Raw genomic sequence first — 18,079 nt, 5'->3', positions numbered from 1 at the left:
GGTACAGAAGAGGCAGTTTTAAAAGTTTCTTACCTCGATTTCTGGAGAAGTATGTGTTTTCGGACCCCATAACTGATGATGAAAAATGCTCTATTTACAATTATCTATTGATCCCACCAATTTTGAGTCGATTACTCGTCATAACCTTTAGGGGTGATTTTCTCAAAAAACGTGGGGGTGTTGACCCAAAATATCTTAGATTCTTTCATTTTGGGTTGTACACAAGTGACCTGCCAAATCTGAGCCGAATTGGTTGGCCATGTCTGAGGCCTCCCCTTGTTAGTATTGACACAAAGTCAGTGGAATAAAATTTTTGCAACTGGATGGATGTTTATGTCCTTCATTACATATTACAGAGTTACCACAGTAACATCTTGGAAGCTCTTATGTTGATTAGGAAAGATATCTTCACCCAATTATTTTCCTTTTATTTTTTACTGTCATTTAAAACAGATAGTCTATGCAAATTAAGAAATAGAATTTTGGGTCAACTGTAAATACTGTGCCATTTAACATCATTGATCTTAGGTTTGAATCATATACAGTGGTGTTCCTTTGTAACTTGTGTATTTTAGATTTCAGAATTAACAAGTTTGTGGTGTTTCTAGAATGGAAACAGACTTTCCCTACACTGCCACCATTCCCATTTCCTATGGTAGATTTATGTATAGTGCTATAGTGAGACATTACCATTGTCACTGGATAATATAACCAGCTGTTTATGTACTGCCATTACTCAACTCTGAGAATTACAGCCAGACTTAATCTCTCGAAATCCCAAACTTGAGTGTCTGAAATTTGACAGTGATTGCTACTGCAACACAGGCTATGTAGACTATGTTAGGTGGTGCCTGTTTATGGCAGTGAGATTTTAGTTTTAGTATCCTTAATTATAATAAAGAGATTTTTTTGTAATAAAGTTATGTTACACATGAATTAAGTACTGAATCATAAATTTCACATATTGTTACTGTTTTTTTTATACATTTTGTGATTTGCAGTATGCAGTTTTTGAGCCTGGCACCAGGAATACAGGAACTGCAATTGCTGGAAAGAACATAGCAAACCCCATTGCAATGTTAAATGCTGCTGTAGACATGCTTGACCATTTAGGTCATGTCCATCATGCAAAGATTATCACAGATGCTATTGATAAAACTGTAAATGAAGACCGTATCCACACACCAGGTATTTATATTTCATTGTGATTGTTTATTGTATAATTTACATTCCTTTCTTGCATATAAATACAGTTATGTAATTAATTTCTGTAATTTCAGTATCCAATAATATTGGTGTATGTGAAAGACCACCTCTGTTTCATCACATTGGATGTATGTTAAATAGGTAGTGTTACATTTACTACAAAATTGATATGGTTATAAAGCTAGAGACATTGTTGTCCATTTTTTAAACCTTTCAATAAATGCTATTCCAGAGAAATTTACCACAATTTTTAATGTAGTTTGAAGAAACACAATTGTGACAATGTCATGTAGGATGTAGATGACCATGTTGAAAATGAATAGTAATACTACATAAAGCTCAGTTTGTTGCTAATTAAAAAAGAAAAAGAAAAAAAAAACACCCTTCAACAATAGAATAACTTTATTGCCCATAATATGGTGCATTTTGGACTTTGACATCTTCAAATATATGTTAAAAATAGTAAAGATACATGGAAATAACAAAACAGAATAGCGAAATACAAGAACAACTCTCTGTTGCACACACAAGGTACTTCAGGCAAAAACATACCTGGGAGCAACATGGTTCACATAGATATAAAGGTTGCAAGATGTATACGTAAGTCTTAAGCAGACCAACAGACCAATGAAAAAAAGTCTTAACATGAAACCTTGAGGCGAACATTCACATTAGATGCCAGGATAGTAGTGATGGTGGCAGCATAATCAAAAAAATTAAATCGTAAAAATACAGTAGTCAAATACATTTAACATTATAACAGTAAGAAAGACAGTGAATTTTATGTATGAAGAGTAATAGACAGTAGTACATAATAAAAGTTCAATAAGAAAATAATTATGAAGTTTGAAATAAAAACTAACAAGTGAAGGTGTATTGTGTCTGCCATCAGTTGGCAGAACATTGGCAACAGTGGTGTCATACGTGATTGCAGTTGACTATGGATGTGATAAAGGCTAGGCAATAAAATCGTGTAAAATTACAATGCAGAAAAGACAATGCATTAACAGAGCCATATTGGCTTACTTCATCTGTAATAAAAACTAACACATGAAAGGAGTACAAGAGCTACCCCGAGTGTCTTTACAAAAATTGTAAACACCCAGAAATTGAATAAATAAATGTACCACAATACAAGGGAAAATCCAGGAAGGAACTTAACCGTATTATGAAAAGGATAGTTGCTACTCACCATATAGTGGAGATAATGAGTCGCAGATAGCCACAACAAAAAGACTGTCAGAAAGTGAGCTTTCAGCCAACAAGGCCTTCATCAGAAATAGACAATGTGTGTGCTGCCAACCCCCCCCCCCCCCCCCCCCCTCACACACACACACACACACACACACACACACACACACACACACACACACACCACAATCTCTAGCTGCTGGGGCCAGAATGCGAGCAGCAGCGCATGATGGGAGATGCAACTGTGTGGTAGGGATAGGAGGAGGCTGTGAAGAGTCACTGGAATGAAGAATGTCGTGTTGGGCAGCATACTCGGCAATGGAGAGTCCAACTGTTTCTTATCCACAGTTTTGTCATGGGACAATTCATGCAGACAGACAGCTTGCCCACATAAATGCAGCACAGTGGTTGCAGCTTAGATTTTAGTCACAAGACTGGTTTCACAGGTAATCCTGTCTTTGTAGGGATAGGTGATGCTTGTGATCTGACTGGAGTAGATGGTGATGGGACATGTCTTACATCTAGGTCTGTTACAGGGATGTGAGCGATGAGGCAAGGTGTTGGGAGATACCAACTGTTTCCTCCATCAACTCTCCACTCTTTGTGTTCCTTTACCACATGGTGCCTTGCTGAGCACTATTAATGCCGCCACCTGTTACACTAACATTCGTAGTCCTCATGGTCTTACCACCATTGAACACTACCTTTCTCAACACCCAACAGATTCTGAACCTACAAATTCCTCCCTAGTCACCAGACCAACTATATCCTCACCCACAATTACTTCTCCTTTGGAGACATTATCTATAAACAAATCTGGCTATGGACACCTGTGTGCCACCATTCTATGCCATCCTCTTCATGGGCCATCTAGAGGAATCCTTCCTAAACACCCAGAATCCCAAACCCCTCACCTGGTTCAGATTCATTGATGACATCTTCGTGATCTGGATCAAGGGTAAGGACATCCTATCCACATTCCTCCAGAATCTCAACACCTTCTCCACCATTCAATTCACCTGGTCGTACTCAACCCAACAAGCCACCTTTCTCCATGTTGACCTCCACCTCAAATGAGGCTACGTCAGTATCTCTGTCCATATCAAACCTATCGACCATCAGCAATACCTCCACTTCGACAGCTGCTATCCATTCCACACTGAGATGTCATTTCCATACAGCCTAACCATGCATAGCTATTGTATCTTTGGTGACAAGTGGTCCCACTCGAAATATACTGAAGGTCTCACTGAGGTCTTCACAGACCGTAATTACCCTCCGAACTTTGTATGAAAACGTATCTCCTGTGTCTTATCCCTCCAGTCACACACTACCTCCCAAAGACCCACCATCCGGCCACAGAGGAGCATTCCCATTGTGAGTCAGTGCAACCTAGGGCTGGAGCAACTGAATCACATTTTCCTCCAGGGTTTGACTACCTCTTGTCATGTCCTGGAATGAGGAGTATTCTACCCACTGTTCTTCCCATCCCTCCCACATTGGTACTCTACAACCCACCAAACCTGCACAGTATCTTCATCCATCCCTAAACAGCTTCTGCTCCCAACCACTTGCTCATATCCCTGTAATAGACCAGGATGCAAGACCTGCCCCATACACTCTCCCACCATAACCATCTATTCCATCAAAGGCAGTACTACCTGTGAAACCAGCCATGTTATCTAGAAGCTAATCTGCATGACTGGCCACTGACAGACTGTGGCCAAGAAACAGCTGGACCACTCCATTTCTGAGCACACTGCCAAACACATCCTTCATTTCAGTTACTGCTTCACAGCCTATCCTTCTCACAAACACCAGCTTTTCTTAATTAAGCAGGTGGGAACTCACCCTGCAATATATCCAATGTTCCCGTAACACTTCTGGCCGCAACCTTCGTTAGTAATTGTCCTTACCCACCGACCCCCTCCCTGTTCCCGTTCCAACACTACGCAGCCCTCTATTCCACCAATGCACCCATCTTCTTTTTACTCCTCTCCTTTTGCAGGACCATCCCCCCAGCCCCCCGCACCCCCCCTCCCCCCCCCCCAACCCCCCGCCCCCCCTCCCATATTCTGGTGCTCATCATCTATATTGTCTAGAAGTCATATTTTGTTCTCTTTGCACCACAAAAGCCTCTTGTGTGCATTTGCGTAGTTTACAAGACATTTAGCAATAGCCATGAAGGTTTAGTCACTGTAATATATTTATTTGTTAATGATCTGCAGCCACAGTTAAATGCCGAAATATTAGTCACAGTGTGAGTAATTTTGACAGCAGCTGAATTTGGTATTGAAAGAATTGGTGACACATGACAATTGGTGTGGTGGATGTGAGTAGGACATGATTACAAGCAGTTGGATGGTATGTGGACCAAGGAAGTTGTTCGCAGGATTCAGAGAGATTAGAAACAACTTAATATAAGTTAGCTGCATAGTATTAGAAAATCTGAAGAAGTGTGTGTGTGTGTGTGTGTGTGTGTGTGTGTGTGTGTGTGTGTGTGTGTGTGTGTGTGTGTGTGCAGCTGAAGGCTGTATCAGGTGGAATAGTGTAGAGGAGACCGTTATCCAGCAGTAGATGTGAAATCATTGATGCTGGTCGTTGATGTCGTCATCATCATCATCAGAACCTCATTAGGAATCAATCAAAGTGAAGCCACAAATCACTTAAAATCATTGTGAGATTGTAACAGATATGCTCAACCAGCTCCAGGTTCAGATGCCATAAGAGGGGTATGATGCATGTCAGAGAGGCTCTGTTTCACTCCAGAGAGCACACCTTCCAATAAGAATTGAGCAACATTCCATATATATGGCTCCAAATACCAGTATGAATTAAAATTTCTGCAGCTTTATGTATGCAGGTGTAAATCTTACCAGAGGCTGTTGTGAGTTCTAGAGACCCATCAAATGGAGGACTAATATAAATATGACAAGAAGGAAAATCAAATGATTTAGTGACTTTCCTCTAACTGGAAAAGAAATATTTGGTTAAAAAAGTTCAGATTTGGGGCAAACTCGTTAAATTTACAGCCTGTTTTAGTCACTAACTTCTGTAGTCTAATTTCGAGACTATATTATTCTCGTTTCTCTGAAATTATATTTTAATGTAAGAAATTTTTATTGTAGGTGCAGAGTACTCCCTAGGCATTATTTGCCAATTTAAGGCTAATTAACTCTTTCAGAAACTGGTATTTTTTGTGGTGAAGGTACAGAAATTGTTGGTGCATTTAGTAATGTTTCATTTACATATTATTTATATTATTTTATTATTATTATATTTTGCAGCATGTTACTTCACCTGTTTAAATGTACTAACTTGTACTAATTGTTACAGATTTGGGTGGAACTGCATCAAGTACAGATGTTGTAGAAAATATTCTGAAACATGTTCAAAAAGCAACAAAGACTATTTACTGGTAAGTCCCTCCTAAAAATATAGTTGTGTATTTTTTTAACTATATTTTCTAAAAGTTTTTTGATAAGAATGAAATCTCTTGAAAAAGAATTTGTACTATAAAAAGCAAAAGTGGGTAAAATCCAAGGATAAGGCCAGAGCTGTTAAATACATATTTTGGCAGTAGTTATTGAATATTACTGTGCTACATATTAAGGAATTCCAAGTTCACAGTTTCAGTTCAAAAAGCACTTTTTTTTTTTTCATTGGTTACCCAAACTCTTATTGGCAATGCAAAATTGATTTGTTGCTAACGTATGAATATCATTGGCGAAGTGTCCTGGCCTGCATTGCCTTTATACTTACTGTTGCCAATACTGGTCTTTCATGCTTATTAGTAATGCCTAAAAATTATTTTGGCCATAAAATTTTATGACTGTAAATTTATTGTCAGTTAATATGATATTCTTTTAGCTGATAAATTTTCATAATCATAGTGATGGTTGTATGATATGTTACCTATTAGAGTGGATAATTATTCAGAAATCAGTTCTGTTGTAGTTGTGCTTTAAAAACATGCATTTTCTATGCCATTAATGCTTAACTGTATTAATTACCTTCCATTGACATTGTGAAGAGTTCAAAACTTCAAATTAATATGTAAGGGCTCTTTTGAGTGTGAAGTGAGTTGCATGGGGACATTTTTTTTCCCCACTAACTTCCCTTAGGCTACAGCATTTTGATCTTGTTAACTCCGTGTGATCTGTGTTGAGTGAAGTGCATCGTACCAAACTTTCCCAGTTATTTTCTTGGATCTTATATATAGTTTTTATATTGTCATCTGGAACTCTGACTAGACAAATTTCCAAAGTGGGTGATTTGTACGTCTTCCATTCTAGTTTAACAACCAAACATCTACGTCAACATACATACTCTGCAAGCCAGCATAGGATGCACGGTGGAGGGTATCTTGCACTATCACTAGTCATTTCCTTTCCTGTTCCACTCGCAAATAGAGCAAGGGAAAGAGACTTTCTAGATGCCTCCTTATGAGCTCTAATTATTCTTACCATGTATTTGTGCTCTTTATTCGAAATGTATATTTGCAGCAGAAGAATCAGTCTGCAATCCACTGCAAATAGTGATTCTTGTAGTTTTCTCAATAGTGTTTTGCAAAAAGTGCATTGTATTCCTCCAGGTATTCCCATTTGAATTCAGAGCATTTACACAAAACTCATGTGTTGATTGACCCTACTGGTAACAAATGTAGTTCCGCTGACATTTAATCCAATGCAGTGGGGCTCACAGTCATTTATGCATCACTCAATAATGGGTTCCACTAATGTTCTGTACACAGTCTCCTTTATAGACAAGCTAAACTTTCAATAATCCCCCGAATAAAACAAAGTTCATCATTCGCCTTCCCTGCTATTGACCTTATTTGCTCTTTCCATTTCATACTGCTTTGCAGCATCATGGCTAGATAGTTAATCGACAAGATTATGTCAAGCAGCACACTTTCATTATTTTTTTCCTTGTACTCGAGAGTTTTCAGTTTCTTATGTTCATTCCTTTGTGGGTGATTTATTGTATGTATCCTTCAGGCAAAATTCTTTATGATAGCATGTCCTCAGATTGAACTACTTGTGCATTTTCATACTCCATTGTCAAACACCTGAAACATTATTCAAAGTACATCACAAGCTATATGCGTATTCATAATATTTATTTTTTCATCTGTCCTATCATCAAGTACCAAAAAGTCTCACTTCTTGTTGCCTTGTACTCGTTTATCAACATGAATAAATTGTTACAGCACAGTATGAGGTTATGTTCCTCTCACACATATTTCTTCTATTTTATCCATTAGCAGTGTGGAGAATTCTGTCCAAATTTTTATTTGCAACCATTGTTTATATTACCTTTCCTGGTTAAATAGGTTGCTAATTTAAGTCTTTTGTACACCATTTACCTTGTGCATCTTTGTAATTGTGTAACTTGGAAGTCCGTACAAAAAACCAATTTGGAATTTGCATGTTTGATGTCTTCTTATGATCCCATGGTGGTGTGAAATTTATATAGTGTACTAAGTGGAGCCTCATTGTGACTCTGCTTTGCTGCAGTGCAGTTCTGCTCAGTGTAGTCTAGCCTTTATGGCTATCAGCTAGTCTTCCAGGTTTTAATATAGCGATTATATAAGAGAGTTTTAATTCTTGTGGTATATTGCTGGTTTGCATAATCTGTAAAGAAATGAGCCATCCATGCTTGTGTATTTGTCGCAGTTTATTAGGAAGTCAGTATGGATATTGTCAAACCCTGGAGCTTTTCGTGGCTTAACATGTTTAAGCGCTGTTGGGGACTTCTTCAAAAGAGAAGGGACAGGATTCTTCAGTTTCTGTGGCTTTTGATTTTAGGGTTTGAAGTTCTCATTACGCATTGATTGTAAGCAATTTGTCTCTCAATGCTCTAGATGCCGCTACTAAATGTCAAGCAATGGCATTTGGATTAACTGTTGTCTTAGTGCTTCATGTGGGGTCTCTGCTTCCTAGTTTCCTTAAAAACATCCATGCTTGTCTACTCAGTGTCAGAAAATTCAAGCTTTCTTCAGTTTCCACTCACTTTTGCCATCTCACTGCATTTAGAGTGTGTAGTACATCACCTATGTCATGATCACCATTTTTGTGGAAGCTTCAGTACAACTCCTCACTTTTTTGGGACCAGTCAGGGATGTATTGCATTCAGTAGCCTCTTGGTATACATTTTGGAAGTCCTGGCTGTGACAAATATTCTGTAGTTTTTGCTGATGGGGGGGTATCCAATGTAAGTTGTCAAGTTCTGTAGAGAACTTAGACCATTTGGCTCTCTTTAAATTTAACCTTGTACAAGGAATAAATGTGATTAGAGCGATTTGTGTGCCTACCACTATTTTTACTGGTTAGTGCTTGGTGTGTGGGGAAATTGTCAAGGACTTTTTGTGAGACTGCTAAGGTCTGGCCATTGTTGTCTGCTGAAACAAAACATCGATTGGGCTTTCCCTGCCTCCATGCTGCTGACTTGTAAATAGATCAGTCTTTAGCAGTGAACACAAGCATAAGGTGTTCACCTTCCGTTCATTTTACTATAGTCTGATTTAAAGTAGTTGTCACTTGACAGGCAACAGGCTTCAGGGCTCCCGCCACCAATAAACCAATGGCAGTCGGCGCTGTCGGCTGCCACTGCGTTGCCACTTCGCCCTGCTGAGCTAACTAAGGAATTGTGCGGGTGAGAGATTTGAGTGACTTGTAGCTTCGCATGTTTACGATGTCTGATGAAAGCAGTCGCAAGAGAGGGAGGCTGAGGCTGCACACTCCTCGGAAACCTCCAAAAAGTGGCGGACATGGCATCGTTATATGCAGTCAGGCACGTGAATATGTGTGTTCCTTTAGGGAGTATTTTGAGAGAGAGAGAGAGAGAGAGAGAGAGAGAGAGAGAGAGAGGGGGGGGGGGGGAGAGAGGGAGAGAGAGAGAGAGAGGTGGGGGGGGGGGGGGGGGGGGGAGATGCAGGAGGGCCTCTCGTTCCTTTGGAAAAGGTGGTGGAGCGAACTGCAGCTGCTCTGGAAGTTAGCAAACGATCAGTAATAAGAATCTGCAAAGAGAAATTCACGGAAGAAGGCTCAAGTGAATCATCTAAATTGGATATACTTGGAAAAAGGAGGCGACTAGAGAAGAGGGTCACAAAACTTGACTCTTTTCAGGAAGATGGCATTAGTCATCAAATACACGCATTTTATTCGAGGAAGGAGTATCCAACACTCAAAAAAACTACATGCTACCCTCACAGCGGCTGACCTGTTTCAGGGTAATAAATAGTCTTTGTTACGAGTCGTGAAAATGTTAGGATTCCGCTATAAATCTGTCTCTGGCAGAGTGTCACTAATGGAACGCCAAGATATTGCAGTCTGGCGATGCAGCTTTCTTAGAGAATTAGTGGAGACAAATTTTGATGACATCGTTTGCCTTGATGAAAAGTGGGTGAATGCAGGACACAGTAAAAAAAAAAAAAAAAAAGGGGAAGGCTGGACGGACGGTACCATCAGTGGAAGTATGGCAGCTCCGATCGGCAGAGGAAAAAGGATAATTGTAGCACATTAGCACATGCCGGAAATTCGAAAGGTTTCATTCCAAATTGTCTGCTGCTATTCAGTTCAAATAAGACCTCCGACTACCACAAAGAGGTGAACCACAATACTTTTGTGAAATGGTTTGAAGACTGTGTGCTCCAGAACTTAACAAAAAACTCTATCATTGTTATGGATAATGCTCCTTATCATTCAGTAATACAAGACAAAGCACCCACAAAGGCAACGAGGAAAAACGACCTTGTCAGCTGCTTACAGAAACATAAGGTACAGTTCGACAGTAATTTTACAAGGGCAGAATTATTAGAACTTGTATCGCAACACAAGCCAAAGAGCCCGATTTACATTGTAGATGGAAAAAAAAAGGGCATAAAGTGCTCAGATTGCCTCCTTACCATTGCCATTTCAACGCAGTTGAGCTGATTTGCGCTCAGGTTAAACAGCATATTGCTGCAGAAAATAAGAAATTCACATTAATCGAAGTGGAACGCCTTTTGAAAGAGGCAGTTGAAATTGTGACATCGGAAGACTGGCAGAAAGCAGTACATCACGTAAAAGGAGTGATACAGGACGCATGGAACAATGAAGGTATCTTACAACAAAGTGTCGAAGACTTAATTATATCTGTCAATATGAGCAGCGAGACAGATAGTTCCACTGACTATGACTCTGAATTAAGTGGTGTTTTCGCATTGTCTGATTTTTGTGTAGTGTACTTACTGCCATTAAATATTGTGTTTGTGAATTTATTTCGATTAATTCTTATTTTTGTTGTGAGACTAAGAGATACTGTTTGGCCAGCTCTCGTCATCTCCTTATGGTAAGTTAGACTGAATTTTAACTCTATTTCATTTTGTATATACACCAAGATGTTATTCAATGTGTGTAATAGTTTTTGAGATTTGCAATCTAAAGAAGAAAACTTTTCCGGGTGCGAAAATTTCTCACACTTTGATAGTTAATGTAACAATGGCCCTAATTAAAATCAAGAAAAGATATTTGATTTGCTTATAGATACCACTGAGTCCGATACTGTACGTAAATTTTAAAATATTTACATAATATTTATAGGACATAGAGATTTTAAATGTCATACTTGTTTCGAGTTCAGTACTGATAGGGTTGCTTAAAAATGCTGTTTTCAGAAATTTATATACAGGAAACGTGATGCACTATGAAAACTTTTAAGGATACTTTGCTGAGTGCATTATTTTGGTAATGAATGGAAAAAAAATATTTTGCTGTGACACCAATAGTTTTTCAGTAATGACATAAGTTAGAAGCTGTTTGCGAAACCGAGAATTTAAATGGTTTCAAACAAATTAACGTAACTCTTGTCCTAATTAAAATTAAGAATAGATATTTGACAGATTGAGAGACATTGTAGAGATATACACCATATGTGGGTTTGAAATTTTTTACTTACTTTTTGTAGAAGATAGAGGCTTTCAAACGATTTTCTATCGCCGGGGTAGCGATGCGCTGAGGCGGCTGCCTCCAGCCAGTGCTTGAAGTGACAACGCCGCAACTTCGCAGCGCAAACATCAAGTGACATCTACTTTAAATCAGACTATAGTATGTTCCCATTATGATTGCAGTCTCTGTATTTCCCTTGCTAGTGTTGGCTGTTATAGTTAGTCACCCACGTGTATATATATATATATAGTAGGATAAAGACGTGTGTGGAGAACTTGATCTGACTAGGATATGGCTGGTGGCTTGCAAGTGTTGGAAACAGAAATGCTCACAACTTTTACAACAGCATATAGATTTTGTCATTGGTAGATGTGGAAACAAGAGAGGTGTTTTGTCTATATTGTTTAATATATGTTGCTATGCCTTGTGATGGGTAACAAGTAGCATCTAACACTTCATAGCCCAGTATTTTTCCCTTTTTTTGTTGTTGCTCCTCCATTTCACCAAGAGTTTCCTGTATAGCAACTAGGTCAATATTTTATATTTTTGATAGTTTTCATAGGTACTGGCTTTTCTATATTAATATGACAAATTCAGACTTAGTGTCAGTTTTCTGGTCAGTAGGTCCTGAGAAGGACGATTTGTTAGTTGTGACAGCATGTTTGCTTTTTGAGATAGGCAGAATGTGTCTTATGGTCAGCAAATTGCAAGATTGCCTAACAGCCAGTATTGCTAGTTCATTTAGCATTACCCAGAGTGCATGTGTAGCCTTCTGCTATGGAATTAATGAACTTTTTTATTGACGTAAAGTTCCTGCCTAAAATGGAAGCATTATATTGGTTCTAAACTTATGCCATTTATTGATTGTCTATGCTTTGAGTATACAAGAAGAAACAAAATAAACAAAAATAAATCCTTCAGATTAATTCTTATTTTGATTTCCTTTTTTCTCCTTACTATGTAAATCTGTTGTCCATGGTATCACTGTTTTTAATCTTCGTTATAACTACTATTGTGGCATGCCAAAGTAAACAAGTGTCTCATTGGTATTGCCCATATGGGGTAGCAAATAGTCATATTGTTTCCTCAGATTGATTATATGACACTGATACAGCAGCAGTTTTTTGTCAAATGCCATGGGAAGTCACTAAGTTAGCATGGTTCTAGGTCATACTGTAAGCCCCACACTGTTCATTATTGTCACACACCATCCAGTACTTGCTTTGAAATCTGTGACATGTGCTGTTGTAAAATTCCTCATTATCTCCAGCAGGCGTCTTCATACAGATAATTTCTTTAGAAAAATGGGAAGCCTCAATTGCATTTTTTTTGCCCATACTGAACAGCTTTCTGCTCAAATTCGTGAGACCTTTTCTGCTGTGGTCACCTGAAAGTCTGGCATGTAGAACTCATGTGCTTTGATTTAGTCTTTATCTGGTGCATCTACGAACATTCACTTCTGTGACATCAAATTTTGTTCCTACTACACATTCATTTGTGGTCTCTTCTTCATGGTCCCCTGCAGGTCTGGGGGTTAGAATAGGGCTGAGGTATTCCTGCCTGTCATACGAGGTGACTAAAAGGAGATTCACACGTTTCGACCTTTATGTGATGGTCACCTGTAGGGTTTGACCTCCATTCTTCCAAATTTTCCCGAAGAGCAAGCCAATTGGGGAAGGGCACTTTATAAGGTGCATCGTGTCCATCGTGCATTGAGATCTTTAGCCCACTTTCTCGTCGTCACATAGCAGTCCTACCCATTCTCCATCTCTTGGGCGAGGACAACTTCCTGGGTGCGTTTTCCACCATGCACTACGCAGTGTCGATTTCTGCATCGACGATGACCATGGACTTCTTTGCACCTGATATCCAGCACGGTAGCCAGTCCGTTGTGGTGGGGCCGCCATGTATCCTATTGGTTGTAGCCCCCTGACCACACAGGGATCGCTCTGCTGATGCCTGCACTGTTAACTGCCCACATAAGGCGAGGGGTAGATGTCTATCCCCCTGGGGCATCTGGACTCCTGGCAATGGCCATCCTGCCAGGTGGCCTTTGCTGTGGCTGGGTGGCACCTGTGGAGAGGGCCTCTGGTTGGAGTGGGTGGTGTCAGGGAGGATGATACGCACTGAAGGATAGCAAATCGTCTCTTGCTGGTGGTGAAACACCAGCAGTCTCTAAGCGATCACGAGCTCAATTCAGTGCACAGAAATATGACCCCAAATCGTTCCCCTCCCTGACCACACCATTGGAGGAATGACAGGCTAAGGATGGCAACAGATCTTACTCGCCCCGGTGCCTTGTATGTTCGAGAGCTGATGGGGAATCTTTCATGATGATGAAGCCTCAGTTTTTTGTTGAGCATTTAGAGTTCAAGTTTGGAGAGGCGGAGGGCTTGTCCAAAGTGAGATCTTGGTCAGACTTGATCAAAACAGCAGCCTCTGCCCAGTCACAGGTGTTACTTGTGACAAGCTGGGGATGTTTCTGTAACCATCACGCCCCATAAGAACTTAGATATGGTCCAGGGTATCATATTTCACAGAGACCTCCTTTTGCATTCTGACGATGAGCTGTGCGCCAATTTAGAGCAGCGAAGTGTACATTTGGTCCAGCGTGTTCACCGGGGTCCGAAGGATAATTAGGTTGCCACCGGTGCCTTCATCTTGGCCTTTGAGGGTGATACATTGCCCCAGAATGTCAAGTTGATGGTCTACCATTGTGATGTAAAGCCCTATATCCCTCCCCCAATACAGTGCTTTAAATGCTGGAAGTTCAGCCATATGTCTTCCCGCTGAAATTCCAGTGTCACATGCCGAGATTGCGGATGTCCGTCACACCCCAGTACTCCATGTGCCCTGCCTCCCATCTGTGTCAACTGTGGAGAGCACCATTTGCCTTGCTCGCCTGACTGCAGGATTCTCCAGAAAGAAAGGAAAATCTTGGAGTACAAAACCCTGGACAGACCCCCCCCCCCCCTCCCCCCCCCCCCCCCCAACCATAGTGGACATCCATCCCCACTTCTAAGCAGGAGAGGCGTAAGTCTTCTTCGGCTTCTCTTGCTAGATAGGGGTACCTTGGGTCACTCCCTTCCCAGGTTTCTTCTAGTGGGAAAGACACCTGCCAGTGGCTGAAGAGCCCAAAAGCAGCTGGTCATTGGGCTTCACACTCATCCTCAGCCCCGGAGACTGATACATTGAAGTCCTCCCAGCCAGGAAAACCCAAGGAGCAGCGAGAGAAATCCACTTCCGGGAGATTTTAATGCCCATAACCCCCTTGTGGTGTGTTACCATGCTTACTAGCCAAGGCAGAGATGCTGAAACTTTACTGTTGCAATTCGACCTCTTCCTCTTAAATACTGGGGCCGCCACACATTTCAGTGTGGCTCATGGTAGTTACTCGGCCATTGATTTATCAATTTGCAGCCCAGGACTTCTCCCATCTAACCAGTAGAGAGCACATGATGACCTGTGTGGTAGTGACCACTTCCCCATATTATTCCTGTCACTGCCCCAGCATCAGGCGCACAGACGCCTGCCCAGGTGGGATTTGAACAAAACAGACTGGGGAACTTTCACCTCTGCTGTCACTGCTGAATCTCCCCCACATGGTAACATCGATGTGATGACTAGCACAATTGTTTCTGCAACAGAAAACGTGATCCCTCACTCTTTAGGGTGCCCGAGGTGTAAGGCAGTCCCTTGGTGGTCGCCAGAAGTAGCTGAAGCAATTAAGGAGCGTTGGTGAGCTCTGCAGTGGTGTAAGTGGCACCCTTCCCTGTAAGTGGCACGCCATAGCCTTTAAACGGCTCCGTGCCTGTGTTCATTACCTTAACAAACAATGGAAGAAAGAGTGTTGGGAGAGATATGTCTCCACCATTGGGTGCCACATGTCACCTTCCCAAGTCTGGGCAAAGATCAAACGTCTTTTTGGGTACCAGTCACCAACAGCTGTCCTCGGTGTTACCATAAATGGTGAGTTATGTACCGATGTAAACACGATTGCCGTGCACTTTGCTTGAGCCTCAGCATCAGAGAATGACCCCCTAGCCTTTCGCACACCCAAACGGTGGCTGGAAAGGAACGTCCTCTCATTCACTACACGCTGCAGTGAATCCTGTAACGCCCCATTTACAGAGTGGGAGCTCCTCAATGCCCTTGCACATTGCCCCAACACATCTCCTCGACCTGATCGCATCCACAGCCAGATGGTTAATCTTTCATCTGACTACAAGTGACATATTCTTGTCATCTTCAACCAGGTCTGGTGCGATGACGTCTTTCCATCGCAGTGACGGGAGAGCACCATCATTTCAGTGCTCAAACCCGGTAAAAACCCACTTGCTGTGGATAGCTATCGGCCCATCAGCCTCACCAACGTTCTATGTAAGCTGCTGGGACATATGGTATGTCGGCAGTTGGATTGGGTCCTGGTGTCACATGGCTTGCGGGCTCCATGTCAGGGCTGCTTCCGCCAGGACACTCTACCACAGATAATCTTGTGTCCATCAAGTCTGCCATCCGAACAGCCTTTCCCAGGTGGCTGCACTTGATTGTCGTCTTTTTTGACTTACAAAGCATATGACAGGACTTGGCGACATCATATCCTTGCCACATTGTATGAGTGGGGTCTCCGGGGACCATTCCCGATTTTTATCCAAAACTTTTTGTCACTCCGTACTTTCCATGTCCAAGTTGGTGACTCCCATAGTTCCATCCATATCCAGGAGAAAGGAGTCGTACAGGGCTCTGTATTGAGTGTTTCTCTGTATAGTGGCCATTTATGGTCAAGCAGCAGCTGTCGGGCCATCCGTCTTACCTTCTCTGTCTGCAGATATGCAGATGACTTCTGCCTTTCTACTGCTGCTCTAGTACTGTTGTTGCTGAGTGGCACCTCCAGGGAGCCATCCACAAGATGCAGTCGTGGGCTCTAGCCCACGGCTTCCAATTTTCAGCTGCAAAGTTGTGTGTCATGTACTTTTGTCGGTGTCATACTATTCATCCAGAACCTGAACTTTACCTTAGTGACGATCCATTCACTGTAGTGGAGACATATTAGTTCCTACGACTGGTTGTCGTTGCTTGTTTGACTTGGCTCCCTCATCTTCGTCAGCTTAAGAAGAAGTACAGGCAGCAATCTCATTGCCCCCCTGTTGCCTGAGCAACACCAGTTGGGGTGCAGATCGCTGTATGCTGCTGCAGCTCTGCAGAGCCGTTGTCCAATCCCAAATTGACTATGGGAGTGTGGTTTATGGTTTGGCAGCGCCTTCAACATTGCATTTGCTCGACCCTGTGCACCACTGTGGGGTTCGATTAGCGACAGAAGCTTTTAGGACAAGTCCGGTGACCAGCGTACTGTTGGAGGCTGGTGTCCCTCCACTGCAGATCAGACATGCACAACTGCTTGCCAGTTACGTAGTACGCATTCATAGTTCCCCTGAGTATCTGAATTACCATTTCCTTTTCCCGCCCGAGGCAGTCCAAATCCCGTACCAGCGGCCCAGATCGGGGCTAACAATAGCGGTTGGTGTGCGGTCCCTTCTCTCCGAACTCTTCACAACCTCTACTTGCGGTCCGTTCACGTACGCTTCCGTGGTGTATGCCACTGCCGCAACTTCGTCTGGACTCTTTGCATGGCACTAAGGAATCCGTTAACACCGCTGCTCTCTGCTGTCACTTCCTCTCGATTCTTGACGTGTTCTGGGGCTCTGAAGTGGTTTATACCCATGGCTCAATGGCTGATAGCCACGTAGGCTTCGCATATGTTCATGGAGGACATATTGAGCAGCACTCCTTGCCAGTTGGCTGCAGTGTTTTCACTGCAGAGCTGGCAGCCATATCTCGTGCTCTTGAGTACATCTGCCCATGCATTTCTACTGTGTACTGACTCATTGAGCAGCCTTCTATCGACCAGTGCTACCCTTGCCACCCTCTGGTAGCGTCCATTCAGCAGTCCGTCTATGCCCTGGAACAGTCCCGCCGTTCCGTAGTGTTTGTGTGGACCCAGGACACATCGGAATCCCCAGCAATGAACTTGCCAACACGCCGGCCAAACAGGCAACGCGGAAACCGCTTCTGGAGATAGGCATCTGGAAAGCTGACCTTCGTTCTGTCTTACACCGCAGGGTTTTCTGGCTTTGGGAGACAGAATGCCATAACAGCATGCACAACGAACTGCGTGTCATTAAGGAGGCTATGAATGTGTGGAAGTCTTCCATGCAGTCTTCATGCAGGGAATCAGTTGTCCTCTCCCGGCTCCACATTGGCCATACTTGGCTAACTCATGGTTACCTACTCCGTTGTGAGGACCCACCTCAGTGTCTCTGTGGCTCCCAAATGACAGTTGTCCACCTTTTGCTGGCATGCCCACTTTTAGCCGCTCTGTGCCAGACTTTTAACTTTCCCAGCACCCTGCCTTCAGTGTTGGGCGGCAGTGCCTCCACAGCAGCTTTAGTTTTATGTTTTATCTGTGAGAGTAGAATTTATACTTCTATGTAGGTTTTAGCATATGTCCTTTGTCCCTCTGTGTCCTCCACCATAGTGCCTTTAGGGTGAAGGTTTTAATGTGTTGCAGAGTGGCTGGCTTTCCCTTTTTATTCTCGTGGTTAACCAGCCACTGTAATCTGCTTTCATGTTTTACTCTCTTCTGTTTCTAGCATGTCTCTGTTGTTTTCTTGTCCTCTTTTGTTCCTTTTAGTGTTCGTTGCTTTCCCTTCGATCTTGTGGCTTTTCCTTCCTTTCCATTTTGTGTTATATAT

General features: G+C 42.1%; 1 protein-coding gene across 5 annotated transcripts in view; it reads left to right on the top strand.

The window, feature by feature from the left end:
- LOC126299468 (isocitrate dehydrogenase [NAD] subunit gamma, mitochondrial) overlaps window positions 1-18,079 on the top strand; it is a 115,256-nt gene that overhangs the window by 68,760 nt on the left and 28,417 nt on the right. For all 5 annotated transcript variants that reach the window (XR_007552814.1, XM_049991393.1, XM_049991392.1 and 2 more), the window contains exons 8-9: window positions 1,002-1,188; window positions 5,734-5,815. Coding sequence is in view for 4 of the 5 variants with exons in the window: in XM_049991393.1 (XP_049847350.1) it covers window positions 1,002-1,188; window positions 5,734-5,815 (269 nt within the window). In the remaining variant the exon portion in view is untranslated. The remainder of the gene's footprint in view (window positions 1-1,001; window positions 1,189-5,733; window positions 5,816-18,079) is intronic.

The sequence above is a fragment of the Schistocerca gregaria genome, chromosome X (assembly GCF_023897955.1).
Source record: "Schistocerca gregaria isolate iqSchGreg1 chromosome X, iqSchGreg1.2, whole genome shotgun sequence".
Classification (NCBI taxonomy): domain Eukaryota; kingdom Metazoa; phylum Arthropoda; class Insecta; order Orthoptera; family Acrididae; genus Schistocerca; species Schistocerca gregaria.
Note: the sequence above shows the minus strand (reverse complement) of the source record. Positions and strands in the feature narration are given on the sequence as shown.